Raw genomic sequence first — 16,421 nt, 5'->3', positions numbered from 1 at the left:
TAAGCATTTGATAAAGAATCTTATACTAGCCTTATTGAAAAAATGACCAAATATGGAATTGACAAGCAATTGACTGAATGATCATACTCAAAGGGTATTAATAAATGGCTACACATCTAAGTGGAAGAATGTCTCAAGGCTCTGTCCTGGGCCCAGTGTTGGTCACCATTATTATAAATGATCTAGAGGAGGGAACTGAAGAGAAAATGATCAAAGTTGCCGGCAACACAAAGCTAGGAGGGATGGCTAATGCTGGAGGAGAAGAGAGGATTCAAAACGATCTGGACAAGCGGTGAACAGTGGGTGGCGACTAACAGAATAGAATTTAACAAGGAGAAATGCAAAGTACTACATCCGGGCAAAAAAAAAGTAAAAAGCACACACAGAATGTGAGGAATTAAGCTAAGCAGCAGCACATGTGAAAAGAGCTTGGGTATACTAAAAGATCGCAGACAACATGAGTCAACAGTGTGATGCAGTAGTAAAAAAGGCAAGTAAAATTCTAAGACGTATTAAGAGAAGCATAGAGACTAGATTAATCAGACCTAACCTGGAATACTGTGTTCAGTTTTGGGTATCCAAACTTAAAAAAAGACATTGACAAATTGGAGCAAGTTAAGAGAAGAGTTACCAGAATGGCGAGTGGTCTACTAACCATGTTCTATGAGGAACGGTTAAAGGATCTGGGAATGTTTAGCTTGCAAAAAAGAAGACTGAGAGGAGACGTAATAGTCGTTTCGTCATCTGCATAGAATTTAAATGGGGCAGTAGTGCATATGTCCAGCTGTCGCTGCAATGGTGGACATCGTAACCCTGTTGTCATGATCATGACTGCTGGGGTCCCAGCGCTGGGACCTACAGCAATCAGACACATGCCTCCTGTAGATAGGAGATTGGTGTTGTTTTGGGGGAAAAAACCCTTTAAGAGGATATTCTTCTGCGGAAGCATTTATTTTACTGGAAAATATTGTGCTGCAAAAGAATATGGTGGAGCATGAAGTGCCTATGAATCCATAAGGCTATGTACATACCATGCTGAACTCGTCCATACTTTAAAATGCATCTGATATAGGCCAAAAGAGTGTCTCTTTGGCATCCTTTTGGGAACTTACCAATTCTTTTTATTGTATGGATCTATGAAAATGCATGAAAATCAGACAGCCCTTTAAGGATTATATTTCCATGGGCAACATATAATTCAAACTTGCCTTCAGAGAAAATAACAAAAAAGGTCATAGCAAAAAATTAACAATTAGCAGCTCATCTTTTACAATAATTCTGACTGTGGAAAATTTTTAATCCTTAAGGGGTTTTGCCATTAAAAAAAAATTCTATACTCACCTATTCTTTCTCAGGCAGACTCCTTACTGCATCTTCTCCTCACTGATCTTCTCTAGTCCCCCGGGTCAGCTCACCGCAAGCCGGCCAAATCCTCCTCTTCTTGTTATGAAGCAACCATTCAATAGTGACGTAACATTCACTGCCTAGCAAGGAATGCCGAAGTTACTGCTGAGACTGTGCATGCACGCTGTCTCGCCGCGAGTGTTCATATACTATTGTACGTAGCCTTCACTGGCTAGGAAGGAACACTGATCTATTGCAGAGACAGCGGGCATGGCAAAGTCTTTGCAATAGCTTGGCACTCCGTGCTAGACTGTGAACTGGTGATGCAGCGTACATTGCCGGGCAGGAAGAAGACTGCCTGTGAATGTACGTAACGTTACAGGAAGTAGAAGAATCAGCCAACTGGAAGAGAGTTGACCCAGAGGGACTGTAGGAGCCAGGAGAAGATCGGTGGGGAGAAGATGAGGTAAGTACCCTACCTGGGGGGGAATAGGCAAGTATAGATTTTTGTTTTTTATTGACAGAACAACTTTAAGACAAATCTACTTAACGTGTACAGAAATCAGAGGTCTGAGTTGTACTTCGAGTGCAAGTAATAAAGTCTGGAAAGACCACTTGCCATTACCTTGAAGCATACATTAGGATTCTGCCTAGATCATTATATGAAAATAGATTTTATGTTTGTACTGTCTTTACAGCTTAACTACGAGAGATGAAACAATACCTCCACAGTGCCACCTAGTGGAAGGCAGCAATACCCAAAGTCAATGTTAGACCTCTTAGGCCTCCCTCACACAGGGCGTTTGCAGAAACACAGCGTTTTTCAACGCTGCGTTACTGCAGATTCCGCCCCGTTTCAGCAGCGCTGGCATACTTTATGCCAGCGTTTTGGCTGCATTTTCAGCTCGGCTGAAAACGCAGCCAAGAATGCTGAAAAGAAAGAAAAAAAAGTAATACTCACCTAGCCGCTGCAGTCCGGGTCGCGGCCGCTGGTCTCTGCCGCTGATCCGGGCTTCCTCGGCACTCCCAAGTCTATTTCCGGAGGCCAGGTTTGAGAACCCCGCCTCCGGCAATAGAGTGCTGTGATTGGTTGTCGGTGCTTGCTCAATGCCCAATCACAGCCCTTCATTGACTGTCTCAGCCAATCAGAGCTTGCCGGCGCTGATTGGCTGAGACAGTCAATTAAGGGCTGTGATTGGGCATCGAGCGTGCCGATAACCAATCACAGCACTCTATTGCCGGAGGCGGGGTTCTCAAACCTGGCCTACGGCAATAGACTTGTGAATGCAGGGGAAGCCCGGATCAGCGGCAGAGACCAGCGGCCGTGACCCAGACTGCAGCGGCTAGGTGAGTATTAACTTTCTTTTTTTCTCTCTACCTAGCTGGGGCAGATTTTCGGGGTAGGGCTTCTATTGCAAGCCTTCACCCCGAAAATCAGTGAGCGGTTAACGCTGCCAAAAACGCGGCACCAAGTGTTGCCGCGTTTTCAGCAGTGCTAAAACCGCTGCCCATTCATTTCAATGGGCGACGCAAGGCTGAAAACGCCCCAAAATAGAACTTGCATCGCTGTCAAAGCGCAGCGTTGCAAGGCGCTGCGTTTTCAGCCCTGTGTAAGCAGCCCCATTGAAATGAATGGGAGTGTTGTACAGCGTTTAGCACTGGGCTGAAAAGGCAGCGCTAAACGCTGTATAAAACGCCCTGTGTGAGGGAGGCCTTATAGAAGGCCTTGCAACAATGACCAGGAATTGAAAGTAAAGTCAGAGCCATGCACATACGTCATAGCAAAGTCAGAATTCTACTGCACACTGATGAAGGGCAAAAACCCTGAAACAGCTGTATGTGCATGGCCTCTGACTTTGATTTCAATTCCTGGTCATTGTTGCAAGGCTTCTATAAAGAGTCGAACATTGACTTTAGGTATTGCTGCCTTCCAATAGGTGGCACTGTGGAGGTATTGCTTCATTTCCCTTATTTGCATATTACCCAGAAGAGCTTAAATGGCCTTTTAAGGCTCGTCATTCACCGTCTAGGTGCTCTCCTTAAGGAGAAAAGATAGCGTTTCTGATACAAATCAAATGTTTTACTTATTCTGGGATTGGACTATATCATCAGTGATGGGATCTATATGTAAGCAGTAGTATAGGGAACAAGTAAAGACGACTGTAAAAATTTAGCAAAGGCAGAAATGGTTAAAATGATGCAGAAGACGCATAACCAAGACTTATATTGTACTACAAACTGCACTTTTTTTCATGGTACATGTGATACATGTAAGCATTTTATGCACTTATTTATGTAAGCATATCCAATCACTATGAAAATTATCAATGTATGTATTATTCAGTGTTTTATAAATAGATGCTGCTTGAAAATTCCACTTTTGTTATGTTTTCTTTGTCAGCCACAAGGTTAAATGACATTTCAACATCCGTGCTATTTCAGGAAAAACAATATCACACAGGAATCCGTGTGCAATTACGATAATAAAAATGGAAAGATATAAAGACTGCTGGGGAAAGTTTTCAGTTTCTCAATTTCCAGCTAGTTTACAGAGGTATTGTTCCATTTCCCCTATTTGCATATTACCCAGAGGAGCATGACTGACCTTATAAGTCTCCTCACTGACTCGCCTTCTAAGTGCGAGAAAAGATAGCGTTCCTGACCCTCGTCACAGGCCTCTCTCTAGCCAAGCCAGAAACCTACTGCACACTGATGAGGGGCAAATGCCCCGAAACAGCTGTCTATGTCTGGATTCTGGTTTGGCTTTGAATTCCAAGTCATTGTTGCAAGGCTTTTATAAAAAGAGTCTAACATTGACCTGTAGGAATGCTGCCTTCTAATAGGTGGCGCTGCAGAGGTATTGTTCCATCTCTCTTACTTGCAGTTTCCAGCTACACAGAGTAGCAGCCATGGGTGATTGTACATTCCAGGAGAAATACCCAAACTGTTCACAATGCAAAGCACATTTGTTGGACAGGACACCTAATAACTATATACAGTAGTGCCTTGGCATACGAGTGTAATTCGTTCCCTGATGGAGCTCTTAACCCAAAAAAACACTCGTATTTCAAAATCACTTTTCCCCATTGAAATTAATTGAAATGTTATTAATGTTTTCCGGATTAATGGGGTTCAATTCATTTCAATAGGGAAACTAACTACACTACATGTAAAAAAAACAAAAAAAAAAAACCCAAAACACAAAACATCAATACTAACCTACTGCCAGCGTTCCGGTCCTCACGATGGTCTGCGGTGCTGCTGCAGGCTGCCACATCCTCCTCCACGCCGACAGACCATTTTTTCCTGGAAGCAGGTTTGAATACCCTGCCTCCAGCAAGCTAATGTTCTGATTGGTTAATGCAGCGCCGCGTCAGTCAATAAAAGCCGGCGCTGGTTTAACCAATCACAGCCATTCAATGACATAATTCATGATGATTGCGGAATAGCGGCGGCACGGACGGCTTTCATTGACTTCAATGGAAGCTGGCTGTGTGTATCCCGTGGCAAATTGCAGCATGTTGCAATTTCTTTCCTGTGAGCAGGAAAATTGCAATAGATTTCTACTCGTGGGCAGGAAATCACGTTTTTCCATAGCACGCTATGGGCTGGATTTGCTGCAAAATCTGGAGGCGGAATCCCGCTCTGGACTCTGCAATGCACAGTTTAGACTGATTTTATTTATAATAATTTTATTATAGAATGCTAAAAAACATATACCACTCTAGGGCACACCTGACATAGAACAAAAAACAAAACCAACAATGGGTAGCATGCTATATGGGTTGGTGGCCAATTTAGAGGTTCTACTATTGTAGTGGAAACCCAATATATCTATATTCTGGATTGTGAACCTTTGGTAGTGGACAGTGAACCTGTATTTGTACGTTTGACATTCTGTATAACAGATGACATGTTTGCCTCCTGTTCTGATACAAATATAGATATATGTTCTTACATTTATGCAATATTTCTACTTCCTTTAATGAAACATCTTTTTCCTAAACTCTGCTGACAAAGATGAAATTTAATATGAACACGCTATATTTTTCCATCTGTTTTATAACTTTAGAAGAAGTAAAGATCAGACAGATAACCGCAGGTTAAGCAAGTACCGCTTTTAGAATACCGCAATAATAACCCAAGTAATTTTACTAGAAACATATGCAAATAACATGGGAGATTTAGGCAATTACTAATTCATGATGTAACATCCAATCACATCGAAGAAACCACACGTGGGTCCAAGACAACCCACTCATCTCGTCCACCACCTGATGGACAATCGCAGATGACCGGAGGATGGAAGAATTGCAAGACGCTTATCCAATAATTAAACAATACGTTGTATCTATGTAATCTTTGACCTGCCCAGATGGGCAGATATGTTAAAACTCTTTTAAAAGAGGCTGCGCGCCCAACATTAAAGCAGAATTGAGGAAGCTTGTACATGCTGAACCAGTGTCAGTGTGAAATCTTCTTATGCGCATATAATCAATTCAGAATTAATCTGGAAGGGTGTAAACATTCCTAATTGAGTAAGTCCTTGGACGCAAAAGAAAATCCACGACACTATTGGCGACCAACTCACAGATACTTCAAGCACCTAGGCACCCATATGCCTGTGTTTTACAATACTGGGCTGGCATAGTAAACTCCCTCTATGATCTATACTAACCCCCTACACTATATGCTCCTCTATCGTACGGTCAGTTTATCTTCGCTAAGCTGCACGCAGCACTGACCACACGATCTGCCTCTCGTGGGTAGCATTTCATGCGCTTTTTTTTGGTGCATTCCTGAAATACTCACTTCCTGATGATCCGTGGCATTCACGGGGAAACGCGTCGAAGATTTAATTTAATTCTATTCTATAAAAGGGAATGAAACCCTAATTTACATCTAATGTAAATAGGAGAATCAATCCTATAAGGGGAACCAAACTCGAACTCACATCTAGTGTAATAACAAATAGGACCCTTGTACATCCTTATCTATGAGGTCCTACACGCTCCCGCTATTTATAGTACCACACTATCACGAGGTGGCTTTGGGTATTTCCCACTGTCACCTGGATTAATTTTCCTGGTACACAACAGGCTCCTAACATCCATACCGAGCCCATTAATTCAGGGAGAGCTCTTTACACTATTTGGCCACTGGGTGCATTAGTGCACGGCCCCACAATGACTTTGCTTGAAGTATATGTGAGTTGGTCGCCAATAGTATAACATCTAAATTGGCCACCAACCCATCTAGCATGCTACCCATTATTGGTTTTGTTTTTTGTTCTGTCAGGTGTGCCCTAAAGTGTTATAGGTTTTTTAGCATTCTATAATAAAATTATTTATTTTAATCAGTCTGCAATGCAAATACGCCCGTGTGCAGGAGGCCTAAAGCTTTAAAAGATGTTAGGATGTTGTTACAGTTTTACTGGATAAATTTACACGGTGAAACACAGAAAATGAACTATATGAAATATCTTCAAGAAAGAGCCAATAAAAGTTTTTCATGGTCATATTCAATATTCATGTTCAGCACACCAAGATATTACAGATTGAGACGTTTTTAAGTCAAGTCAATAACCATTTCAGTGTTGACCAGTGAATCATAACTTTCATGTTCTATCCATACCATTTATTTTCTACATAGGATATGTAACAGCAAATGTCTTTACCTTATTATCATAGAAGGTATCTATGAGAGTAATGAACCTGCGAGCCTGAGAGCGCTTTGTCGCATTTAGCTGTGGGATGTGTCGAATAAAAACGGTGTCAAATTTCTTGCACATCTCCAGATAATCGCTGGCACCCAGAGGCTGCAACGTAAAAATAAACAAGTCTCGAATAGTATTAAGTATAGTATAATACCGTATAGTATTTAACCCCTTAGTGACCAAGCCTGTTTGCGCCTTAATGACCAGGCCACATTTTAGAAATCTGACATGTGTACTTTAACATAGAATAGCTCCGTAAAGGTTTTCCATATCCAAGTGATTCTGACATTGTTTTTTCGCCACATGTTGTACTTCATTTAGGTGGTGAAAATAGTCCAATATAATTTGTGTATATTTATTAAAAGTGCCAATATTGGGAAAATTTTGAAAAAAATATCGTTTTTTCACATTTTCAATTGTAATATATCAAATATGTGCAAACACACTGTACAAACTTTTGCTAAGATATATATTTCCATCTGTTTACTTTATTCTGAATGCACATTTGAAGAACTTATGTTTTTTTAACCATTTAGGAGACATAGAAATGTAACTTTACTTTTCAGCATTTTGAGGAACACTTTGTTTTCCTGCACCAAGCCAAGATAGCAAAGGCTCATAGGTATCAGAATGATAGCTACCACCACAAATGACCCCATTTTAAAAACTACACCCCTTAATGTATCTACTGAGTATTTTGACCCCACATTTTTTTTTCAGGAATTAATTCAATTTAGAGGAGAAAAATTAAAATTCCATATTTTTGCAAATATGTCATTTTAAAGACATTTTTTTTCTATAGTTTACATGAAAATGAGGATTTACACAACAAAATGGATCCCCCTGTTTGTCCTGTGTTCAAAAATATACCCAATGTGGCCCTAATCTTATATCTGAGTGCACAACGGGGCCCAAAATGAAAGGAGTAGTCAGTGTCTTTCAGAACAGAAATTTTGCTTGAAGGCGTTTTAGGTCCCATAGCACACATGTAGAGTTCTTGAGCGCCCAAAACCATAGAAAACTACCACAAACGACCCCATTTTGAAAACTAGACCCCTTCACAAATTTATCTATGGGTGTACTGCCCATTTTGACCGCACAGTTTTTGAATGAATTCAAGCAAAGCAAAAGGAAAAAATTGTGATTTTCGTTTTTTTGGCAATTCTGTAATTTTAAAAACAGCTTTTATTGTACAGCACACATATAAATGAAGACTTGCACCCCAAAATGGATACCCCTGTTTGTCCTGTGCTCAGAGACATACCCATTGTGTCCCTAATCTTCTGTCTGGATGCACAATGGGGCCCAAAATGAAAGGAGTAATCGGTGGTTTTCAGAACATAGATTTTGCTTGAAGACTTTTTAGGCCCCATAGCACACTTGTAGAGTTCTTGAGTGCCCAAAACAACAGAGAACCCCCACAAATGACCCCATTTTGAAAACTAGACCCCTTAACGAATTTATCTAGGGGTGTACTGCGTATTTTGACCCCACAGTTTTTGAATAAATTCAAGCAAAGCAAAAGTAAAAAATTAGGATTTTCATTTTTTTGCCAATTCTGTCACTTTAAAAACAGTTTTTTTGTACAGCACACATGTGAATGAAGACTTGTACCCCAAAATGGATACCCCTGTTGGTATATTTCTGAAAACTACAGATTGTGGCCCTAATCTTATGTCCGCATGCACAACGGGGCCCAAAATGAGAGAAGCAGTCGGTGGCTTTTAGAACATAAATTTTGCGTGAAGGCCTTTTATGCCCCATAGCACACTTGTAGAGTTCTTGAGCGCCCAAAACAATAGAGAACCCCCACAAATGACCTCATTTTGAAAACTAGACCCCTTAACGAATTTATCTAGGGGTGTACTGTGTATTTTAACCGTACAATTTTTGAATAGATCTAAGCAAAGCAGTAGGAAAAAAATTATGATTTTCATTTTTTGGGCAATTGCGTCAATTTTAAAACAGGTTTTTTTGTAAAGCACACATATAAATGAAGACTGGCACCCCAAAATGGATACCCCTGTTTGTCCCGTGTTCAGAAACATACCCATTGTGGCTCTAATCTACTTACAGGACACATGGCTAGGCCTCTAATGAAAGGAACACCCGTTGGATTTCAGGGTACAACTGAATAAATTCCAGGTCCCATCGCCCACTTATAGAGCCATTGAGCAGCTAAAACGATAAGGAACCCCCACAAATGACCCCATTTTGAAAACTAGACCCCTTAACAAATTCATCTAGGGGTGCACGGCGTATTTTGATCCCACAGTATTTGATTGAATTTTATCAAAGCAGAAGGAAAAAATTACGATTTTCAATTTTTTTGAGAATTTTTTCAATTTAAAAAGTTTTTTTGTACAGCGTACATAGGAATGAAGACGTTCACCCCAAAATGGATACCCCCATTTGTCCCGAGTTCAGAAACATACCCATTGTGGCCCTAATCTACTTACAGGGCCCATGGCAAGGCCTATAATGGAAGGAGCACCCGTTGGATTGCAGGGCACAACTGAATAAATTACAGGCCCCATTGCTCATTTGTACGGAATAAAAATTCACTCCCTAAAAATATCCCCCCCTTTTCGGCTTTCCCCAAATATTAGATAAAAGTAATAATGTGAACTGTGTGGTATTTCCGAATACAGGGGTTATGACGGAGGCTGGTTGGAATGGGCACATGGGGCAATAAAACCGGTATTCCCCCTCCTCTCATGCTTTTTGGGGGTCATTTCTTGACCTCAGTGGCGGGTATGGGGTGTAAAAAGTAGCGTTTCGTGAGTCTTCGTAAGCTTGCGGAGGTGCGGCGGTCTCTCACAGAAGACGCTCAACAAGCTGCTCCTGGAACTGCAGGAAGGCAAGCGTTCCCGGGGCTTCATGTAAAATACGTATTACAGGTAGCGGTCTGAATAACGCCAGGCTCACGCAGCCGTAGGCGGAATCCGCTTGCGGAGGCCCGCAGCGGATCCCAGCTGTGAGCCCGGCTGTGACCCTGCGTACGGCCACGTAATGTACTGCGCATAACTGCCTACTCGCACAGGCGGTCATTCGCAGTACAAATTTTTTTTATTTCCCCCACCGTCGCTTAGCGATGACACAGGTACCCGCAGCCCGTATACAACGTAGTTGCGTATGCGCTGCGGGTATATCCACGACCATTGAGCACAATAGGCTCTATGTTGCGGATATCCGCGGTAAAATAGAACCTGCTGCGTTCTCTTTTCTGCGAGTGGATTACAAAATTCCAACCCGCTAATGTGAGCGGAATTGTGTAGTCCAATGTGATTGATCTGCGTAATACCGCGGATCAGATGCATGCGGAATCCGTAATTCCTATCCGGTCATATGGGACCGACCTATGTTAGATTGCTACTTTTTTATTATGTGACCAGGGACCGCTCAACGAGGCCACCGGTCACTGCTCCATGCTCTCGGCGACCGTTGGTCGCTGAGAGCAAGGAGATTTTGAGTTTCCTGGGCTCTCCGACTCCTGCGCATGTGTCCGGTATTTTGCCGGCGGTCGCATGGGCAGGTAAGGATGAGGATCGCGTCGGGGTGCAAATACGGAGGCCTCCGGTAAAAAGTTTCATCTTATCTCACCGATCGCATTGGTGAGGGGAGATGAAACTAATTTTTTTTTTACTTTTACATGATCGCCATTATCCATTGGATAACGGCGAACACGTGATCAGGAACCGCTCACCGCGGCCCCCCATGAAATCTCCCTGCTCTTGGCTACAAAACTTAGCCGAGAGCCTGGAAATTTTAAGTTATCCTGGCAATCCACAGCTTTTGCGCATGCGTCTGCTGCTTTGGCGACAGCCGCGTGCGCAGAAGCTGTGGTAAGGTCCGCGGATAAATCCGGGGGGCCTTAGGTACGTAATTTCATCCTCCCTCACGGATATGATCCGTGAGGGGAGATGAAATGTAAGCATTTTAAACTTTTTTTTTTACTTTTTCAAACTTTTTTTAAAAACTTTTTTACACTTTTTTTTACTTTAAATGATCACTGCTATCCATTGGATAACAGTGATCATCTCTGCAGTGACATCCCTCTGCTCCTGGCTACACATGGCAGCCAGGAGCAGAGGGATTTTAAATTTCCCGGGTCCTGAGCCCCCCTGTCCACGCGCCCGATGTTAATCATCGGGCGCGCATGCACAGAAGGGGACTCGCGTGCCGGAAGACCGGGACGCCGCTGAGGACCGGGGGTGAGTATTTTCACCTCCCCTCATGGATCCGATCCATGAGGGGAGGTGAAATTAACTTTATTTTTACTTTTTCGCGATCGCCGCTATCCATTGGAGCCGGGAACCAGGAGATTTTAAAGTCCCCGGGGTTCCCAGTCTTCTGCGCATGCGCGTGACGTCATTCGTCTGGCACGCATGCGCAGAAGAGCCGCGCCAGGTCCGGGAGGACCCATTCTCCGCGGCACACATCAGGGAAGCCGGGTGAGTATTTTAAGCTGCCCTGATGGATCCCATCCATCAGGGCAGCTGAATCTTTAACTTTTTTTAAAAACTTTATTGCGATCGCAATGCCGGGGGGGACTGCCCGCAGCCCAGGATGACAGCTCCATGCTGTTGGCTACCTGCGGGCACCGACAGCATGGAGCTGTCATGTCCAGAGCCTACGGGGTTTATTCTCTGTAGGACGCATGTTTTTACGTCTCCAGAGAATAAAGCCCACTTGGGCAGGACGTAAAAAGACTATGGGCTGGTCGTTAAGGGGTTAATGGGGTTCTGTCGTTAGAAAACAAACATTCTATACTTACCTATTCTTACCCCGTCCATCTACTTACTGCATCTTCTCCCCGCCAGTCTTCTCCTGTAGATCCACGGGTCAGATGAAGCATCCATTCTCCGCAGTCTCCTCCTGCAGAGCAATGTACGCTACGTCACCAGTGATGCAGCGTTCACAGCCTAGCAGGGAGTGTCGAGCTATTGCCGAGGCTGCACATGCATGCTGTCTCTTTGCAATAGTATATGAACTCTCGTGGCAAGACAGTGGCACCAGTGATGTAACCTTCACTGACCTACCAGAGGAAGACTGCAGAGAATGGGTGCATCATAACTAGAGATGAACGAACGTACTCGGTTTGGGTGTTTTTGGACCCAAGCACCGCTTTTTCCGAGTAACTGACTACTCGGACGAAAAAATTCGGGGGGCGCCGGGGGGAGCTCCCCCTGTTCCCCACTGCTACCCCCTGATCCACCACGCCGCCCCCCGAATCTTTTCGTCCGAGTAGTCAGTTACTCGGAAAAAGCGGTGCTCGGGTCCAAAAACACCCGAACCGAGTACGTTCGCTCATCTCTAATCATAACACAAGAAGGGGAGGATCCGGCCAGCTTGCGGTGAGGTGACCCGGGGGACTGCAGGAGCCAGGAGAAGATCTGTGAGGAGAAGATGCGGTAAGGAGAATGCCTGGGGAGGAATAGGCAAGCATTGATTTTTTTTTTTAATTACAAAACCCCTTTAATGTTCTGCGTTTGTGTTACTTTAACATTTGCATAGTCTAGAATGGGAGATAATTCCAATTACATTTTGCTTAAAAGCACCTGATAAATGGATTGTACAGCTTTAAAAAAAAAAAAAAAAAAAAGCGTAGCTTGGGGCTTTTGGGCCCAGTGTATAAGGCCACCAAAGTGGAGATGTCTTCACATTCTACTGTATGTGATAACATAATACTGAATATTTTCTACATATAGTAAAGCATGATTGTATTACTGAACAAGTGGCATAATGTAACTGTCTAGCTGGGCCTCAATATATTATGAAATTGCCCTAGGAATACTCCGGGTTATATAAACACAATTCTAATTGCCAAAGACAAAAAATAGCTATCAGTAATATCCTCTAAAATATAATGTAAATACTTAATTATTCAAAACAGACAAAGACAACATCGAATGATATTTAAAATAAAGGGGCAAATGGTGGAAGTAGTGAAATGTGACGAGCAGTCATCAATTAGTATCATGTGTGTAATTGTGCTATAGTCCTGTTTTTATGCTCTCCCAGAGGATGCCGCAAGGCGAAACATGTTGGGGCGGCTATAGGTTAGATTTTAATAGGGTTTTGGTGGTGCTGACTTATTAATTTCCACACAGGCTTTTGAAAGTTGGCCATCCAGGCCTATGTTTTAGTGTGTATATGCACAATTACACACGATACTAATTGATGACACTATCATTGCTACCACAATTTGCCCCTTTATCTGAGCCTCAATACCACAAGTCTATGAATAGACACTATGACTATTACTACACCCCTATACCAATAACACTGTCCAAAATATAATTTCCAATGCAGATCTGTAATCATAGTAAAAAAAAACTGGTGAACCACTGCAATAAGTAATATAATGCAGTATATTCTGAGGACAAAACTCCTCTCCCCCTTTACATTGGTTGCTGAAAGGAGTGGGTATGGAAAACTAGATTGGTATACAAGGTTTTTTTTTTTTCATTCAGAAAAAAAACACATGACAGAATTGGGCTTTGCACACTTGTTCTTTGTTCTGTAACTAACACCCCTCTGGCTGATACATTGAACTCTACATTCGACATCTGCCAGCAGGGTTACGATGTCCACCATCGCAGTAGGAACATATATATGCTTACAAAATTTGATGTTTGTTTTCCATCTTATGGCAATTATCACATTCCATATCTTACATGTGAGCAATTAAAAATAAATCACTCAATACCTAATGCATCTGCTAACATTATGTCCCAATAAATAAGCAATTAAGACTATTTGTATGCACAATTCACCCATATGGTCCTTCAAGGGTGGGAGAAAAAACAAAAAATACCCATCATCACAAACTGGGATTGCAATAATAAGTGCCTGTGCACATTGACAAACAGGGTTATGCAATATTATTGCTTGAGTATTATTACAGTCTGTATTCATTAGTGTTCACATAAACAAAGGGGCACATTTCCAAAAGTTTTCTGGCGTATCAAAGCTTTGTGCAGTTATTTACTAAGCCCGTAATTTGTGACACCAGGCTTAGTAGGATTTTCCTTGGTGCATAGTGTGCTTAATATGTTTGCAAGTTTTTAGCTTTCTGCATTAGAATCAACACGTTTAAAAAAAAAAAAAAAAAAAAAAAGTGTGTGGTGTGTGATAGAGTATGAATTAGCTTGTGTAAAGACCCAGTAGAAGAGCCCAATCTTGTTGTGCAGGTAGACTGAAGCAAATTGTTCCACTGGATATGTAATACAGTTGGCTTTTTGAGGTGTTCTTTTATGTTAAAATCCCATTTCCCATGAAGTAATATAAATGACGTACATTCCCCCCTCCTCGCTGTGTCCTGCGCCAATGCTCAACAACCCTTCTGAAGTAATAAGGGACTATAGCATGTGCATAACCTTACATTTACCTTACTATATTTTTTCCACTTTCCTATCCAAATCTCCAGCTTATTCACAGAGATTTACAACTATAGAATGTACTCTTTAGTGCCAATTATTTTACATATCTACAAATATTGATAATTTTACTCTGCAATCCTTCTACCCGGCCATTAATATATTAAAAAGAACATGCCCAGTACTGCGCCCTGTGGTACCCCACTAGTAACAGTGACCCACTCAGAGTATGTACCATTTATAACCACATGCTGCTTTCTATCACTGAACCATTTACTTAACCACTCACTCACATTCTCACCCAGACCGAGCATTCTCATTATATATACCAATCTTTTATCTGGCACAGTATAAAAAATAAAATAAAATAAATAAATAAATAAATAAATAAATGGAGAAATACGACATCCAATGACTCTTCCTACTTGAGTCTACAACCTAATCCCTCGTAGTAACTGATCAGGTTGGTTTGCCAGGAGCTATCTCTCATAACCCATGCTGATACAGAGTTCTACAGCTACATTCCTTGAGGTACTCCAAAATAGCATCTCTTTTTTATTGTAGATTATGAATTCATGCCTCATGTAACTATATTTGACAAAGACCTCAGTCACCTTAAGTGCATTTTTAACCCCTTCGTGACCTAACTAATTTTAGTCTTAAAAGCCAGGAAATTGTAACCCCTTTTTGTGTTCCTGTGATCATAACTTTTTAATTTCTCATCAATGTAGCTGAAGGACACCTTTTATTATTATTTTGTTTTACAACAAGACTTTATATGGCACCACTCCAGGACCAGAGCTCTTATTTTTCAGTTGGCGGAGCTAAATCAGGCCTGTTTGTTGTAGGACAACTTGTAGTTTTTATAGGTACCATTTTAAGGTATATATGATTTTAGAACAAAAGAAACCTGTAATCTTGGCATTTTCTTTATTAGTTTTTTCATTAAATTTACCTTGCTGGATAAAATAATAGAAATATGCTGCATTTGCAGGGTTAAATGGTGTAGGGGAGTGACTAGATGAGCAAGGCCTCATCATTACACTACTTTTCTCAGAAGAAAAGAACCCGATATGTGACAAATCAGACAGCAAATATGCTTTCTGCTCGATAGAAAAGGGTGATGATTAGAGATAAACGAACGTGCTCGTTTAGAGCAATTACTCGATCGAGCATCGCTTTTTTCGAGTAACTGCCTAATCGGGTGAAAAGATTCGGGCGGCGCCGGGGGGAGAGAGAGACAGCGCTCCTCCCCTGTTCCCCTTTGCTACCCCCCGCAACAATCAAAAAGCTGCATCTATTACAAAATGGTACTAAGGCAAAACAACAAGACGTCCTGCAAAAAAATTAACCCTTGCACAACTATGTGGACAGAAAAATAACAAAAAGTTATTGCGCGCAGAAGATGGCGGCAGAAAATAATTTTTAAAAAATTAAACGTCTTTGAAAAAAAATAAAAGTAGTACAGCAAAAAGCTACATAAGTTTGGTATCGTAGTAATCATACTGACCCAAAGAATAAAGTTATCTGGTCATTTTTGTTGCAGTTTGTGGGCATCGAAAGATGGCGGAATTTATTTATTTTTTTCATTTTACTCCATTTAGAACTTTTTAAAAGTTTTTCGGTACATTATTTGGTAGATTAAATAGTACCATTAAAAACTACAACTCATCCCGCAAAAAAAAGGCCTTCATACAGCAACGTCAATGGATAACTAAAGGAATTACGATTTTTTAAAACAAAAACAAAAGCTGGTTCACTAAGGGGTAAAATAACTTGAAAATATGAGACGTGCTGCTGTTATTCAGTTTTACCAATGTAATCAGTAGGTTTGAATTTTATAGAAACAAATTACTTTGTTATGAATATTAAAAAAAAAAAAAAAAAAAAAAAATTGTTGCACAAGTTCTCGTTCAAATTCGAACAATCCAGTATGTTTTGGACAATAATCGTCCCATGTAAAAACACCTTTAGGCTGT

General features: G+C 41.4%; 1 protein-coding gene across 4 annotated transcripts in view; it reads right to left on the bottom strand.

The window, feature by feature from the left end:
- The window catches only part of AFG1L (AFG1 like ATPase), a 116,656-nt gene that overhangs the window by 13,078 nt on the left and 87,157 nt on the right, over positions 1-16,421 (bottom strand). For 2 of the 4 annotated variants that reach the window (XM_066607456.1, XM_066607472.1), the window contains one exon: positions 7,022-7,162. The exons of the other annotated variants lie outside the window; for them this stretch is intronic. In XM_066607456.1, the coding sequence (XP_066463553.1) occupies positions 7,022-7,162 (141 nt within the window). The remainder of the gene's footprint in view (positions 1-7,021; positions 7,163-16,421) is intronic. 4 annotated transcript variants of the gene reach the window in all.

Source organism: Eleutherodactylus coqui, chromosome 1 (assembly GCF_035609145.1).
Source record: "Eleutherodactylus coqui strain aEleCoq1 chromosome 1, aEleCoq1.hap1, whole genome shotgun sequence".
NCBI lineage: Eukaryota > Metazoa > Chordata > Amphibia > Anura > Eleutherodactylidae > Eleutherodactylus > Eleutherodactylus coqui.
The sequence above is the reverse complement of the archived record's forward strand: the minus strand, read 5'-3'. Positions and strand labels throughout refer to the sequence as shown.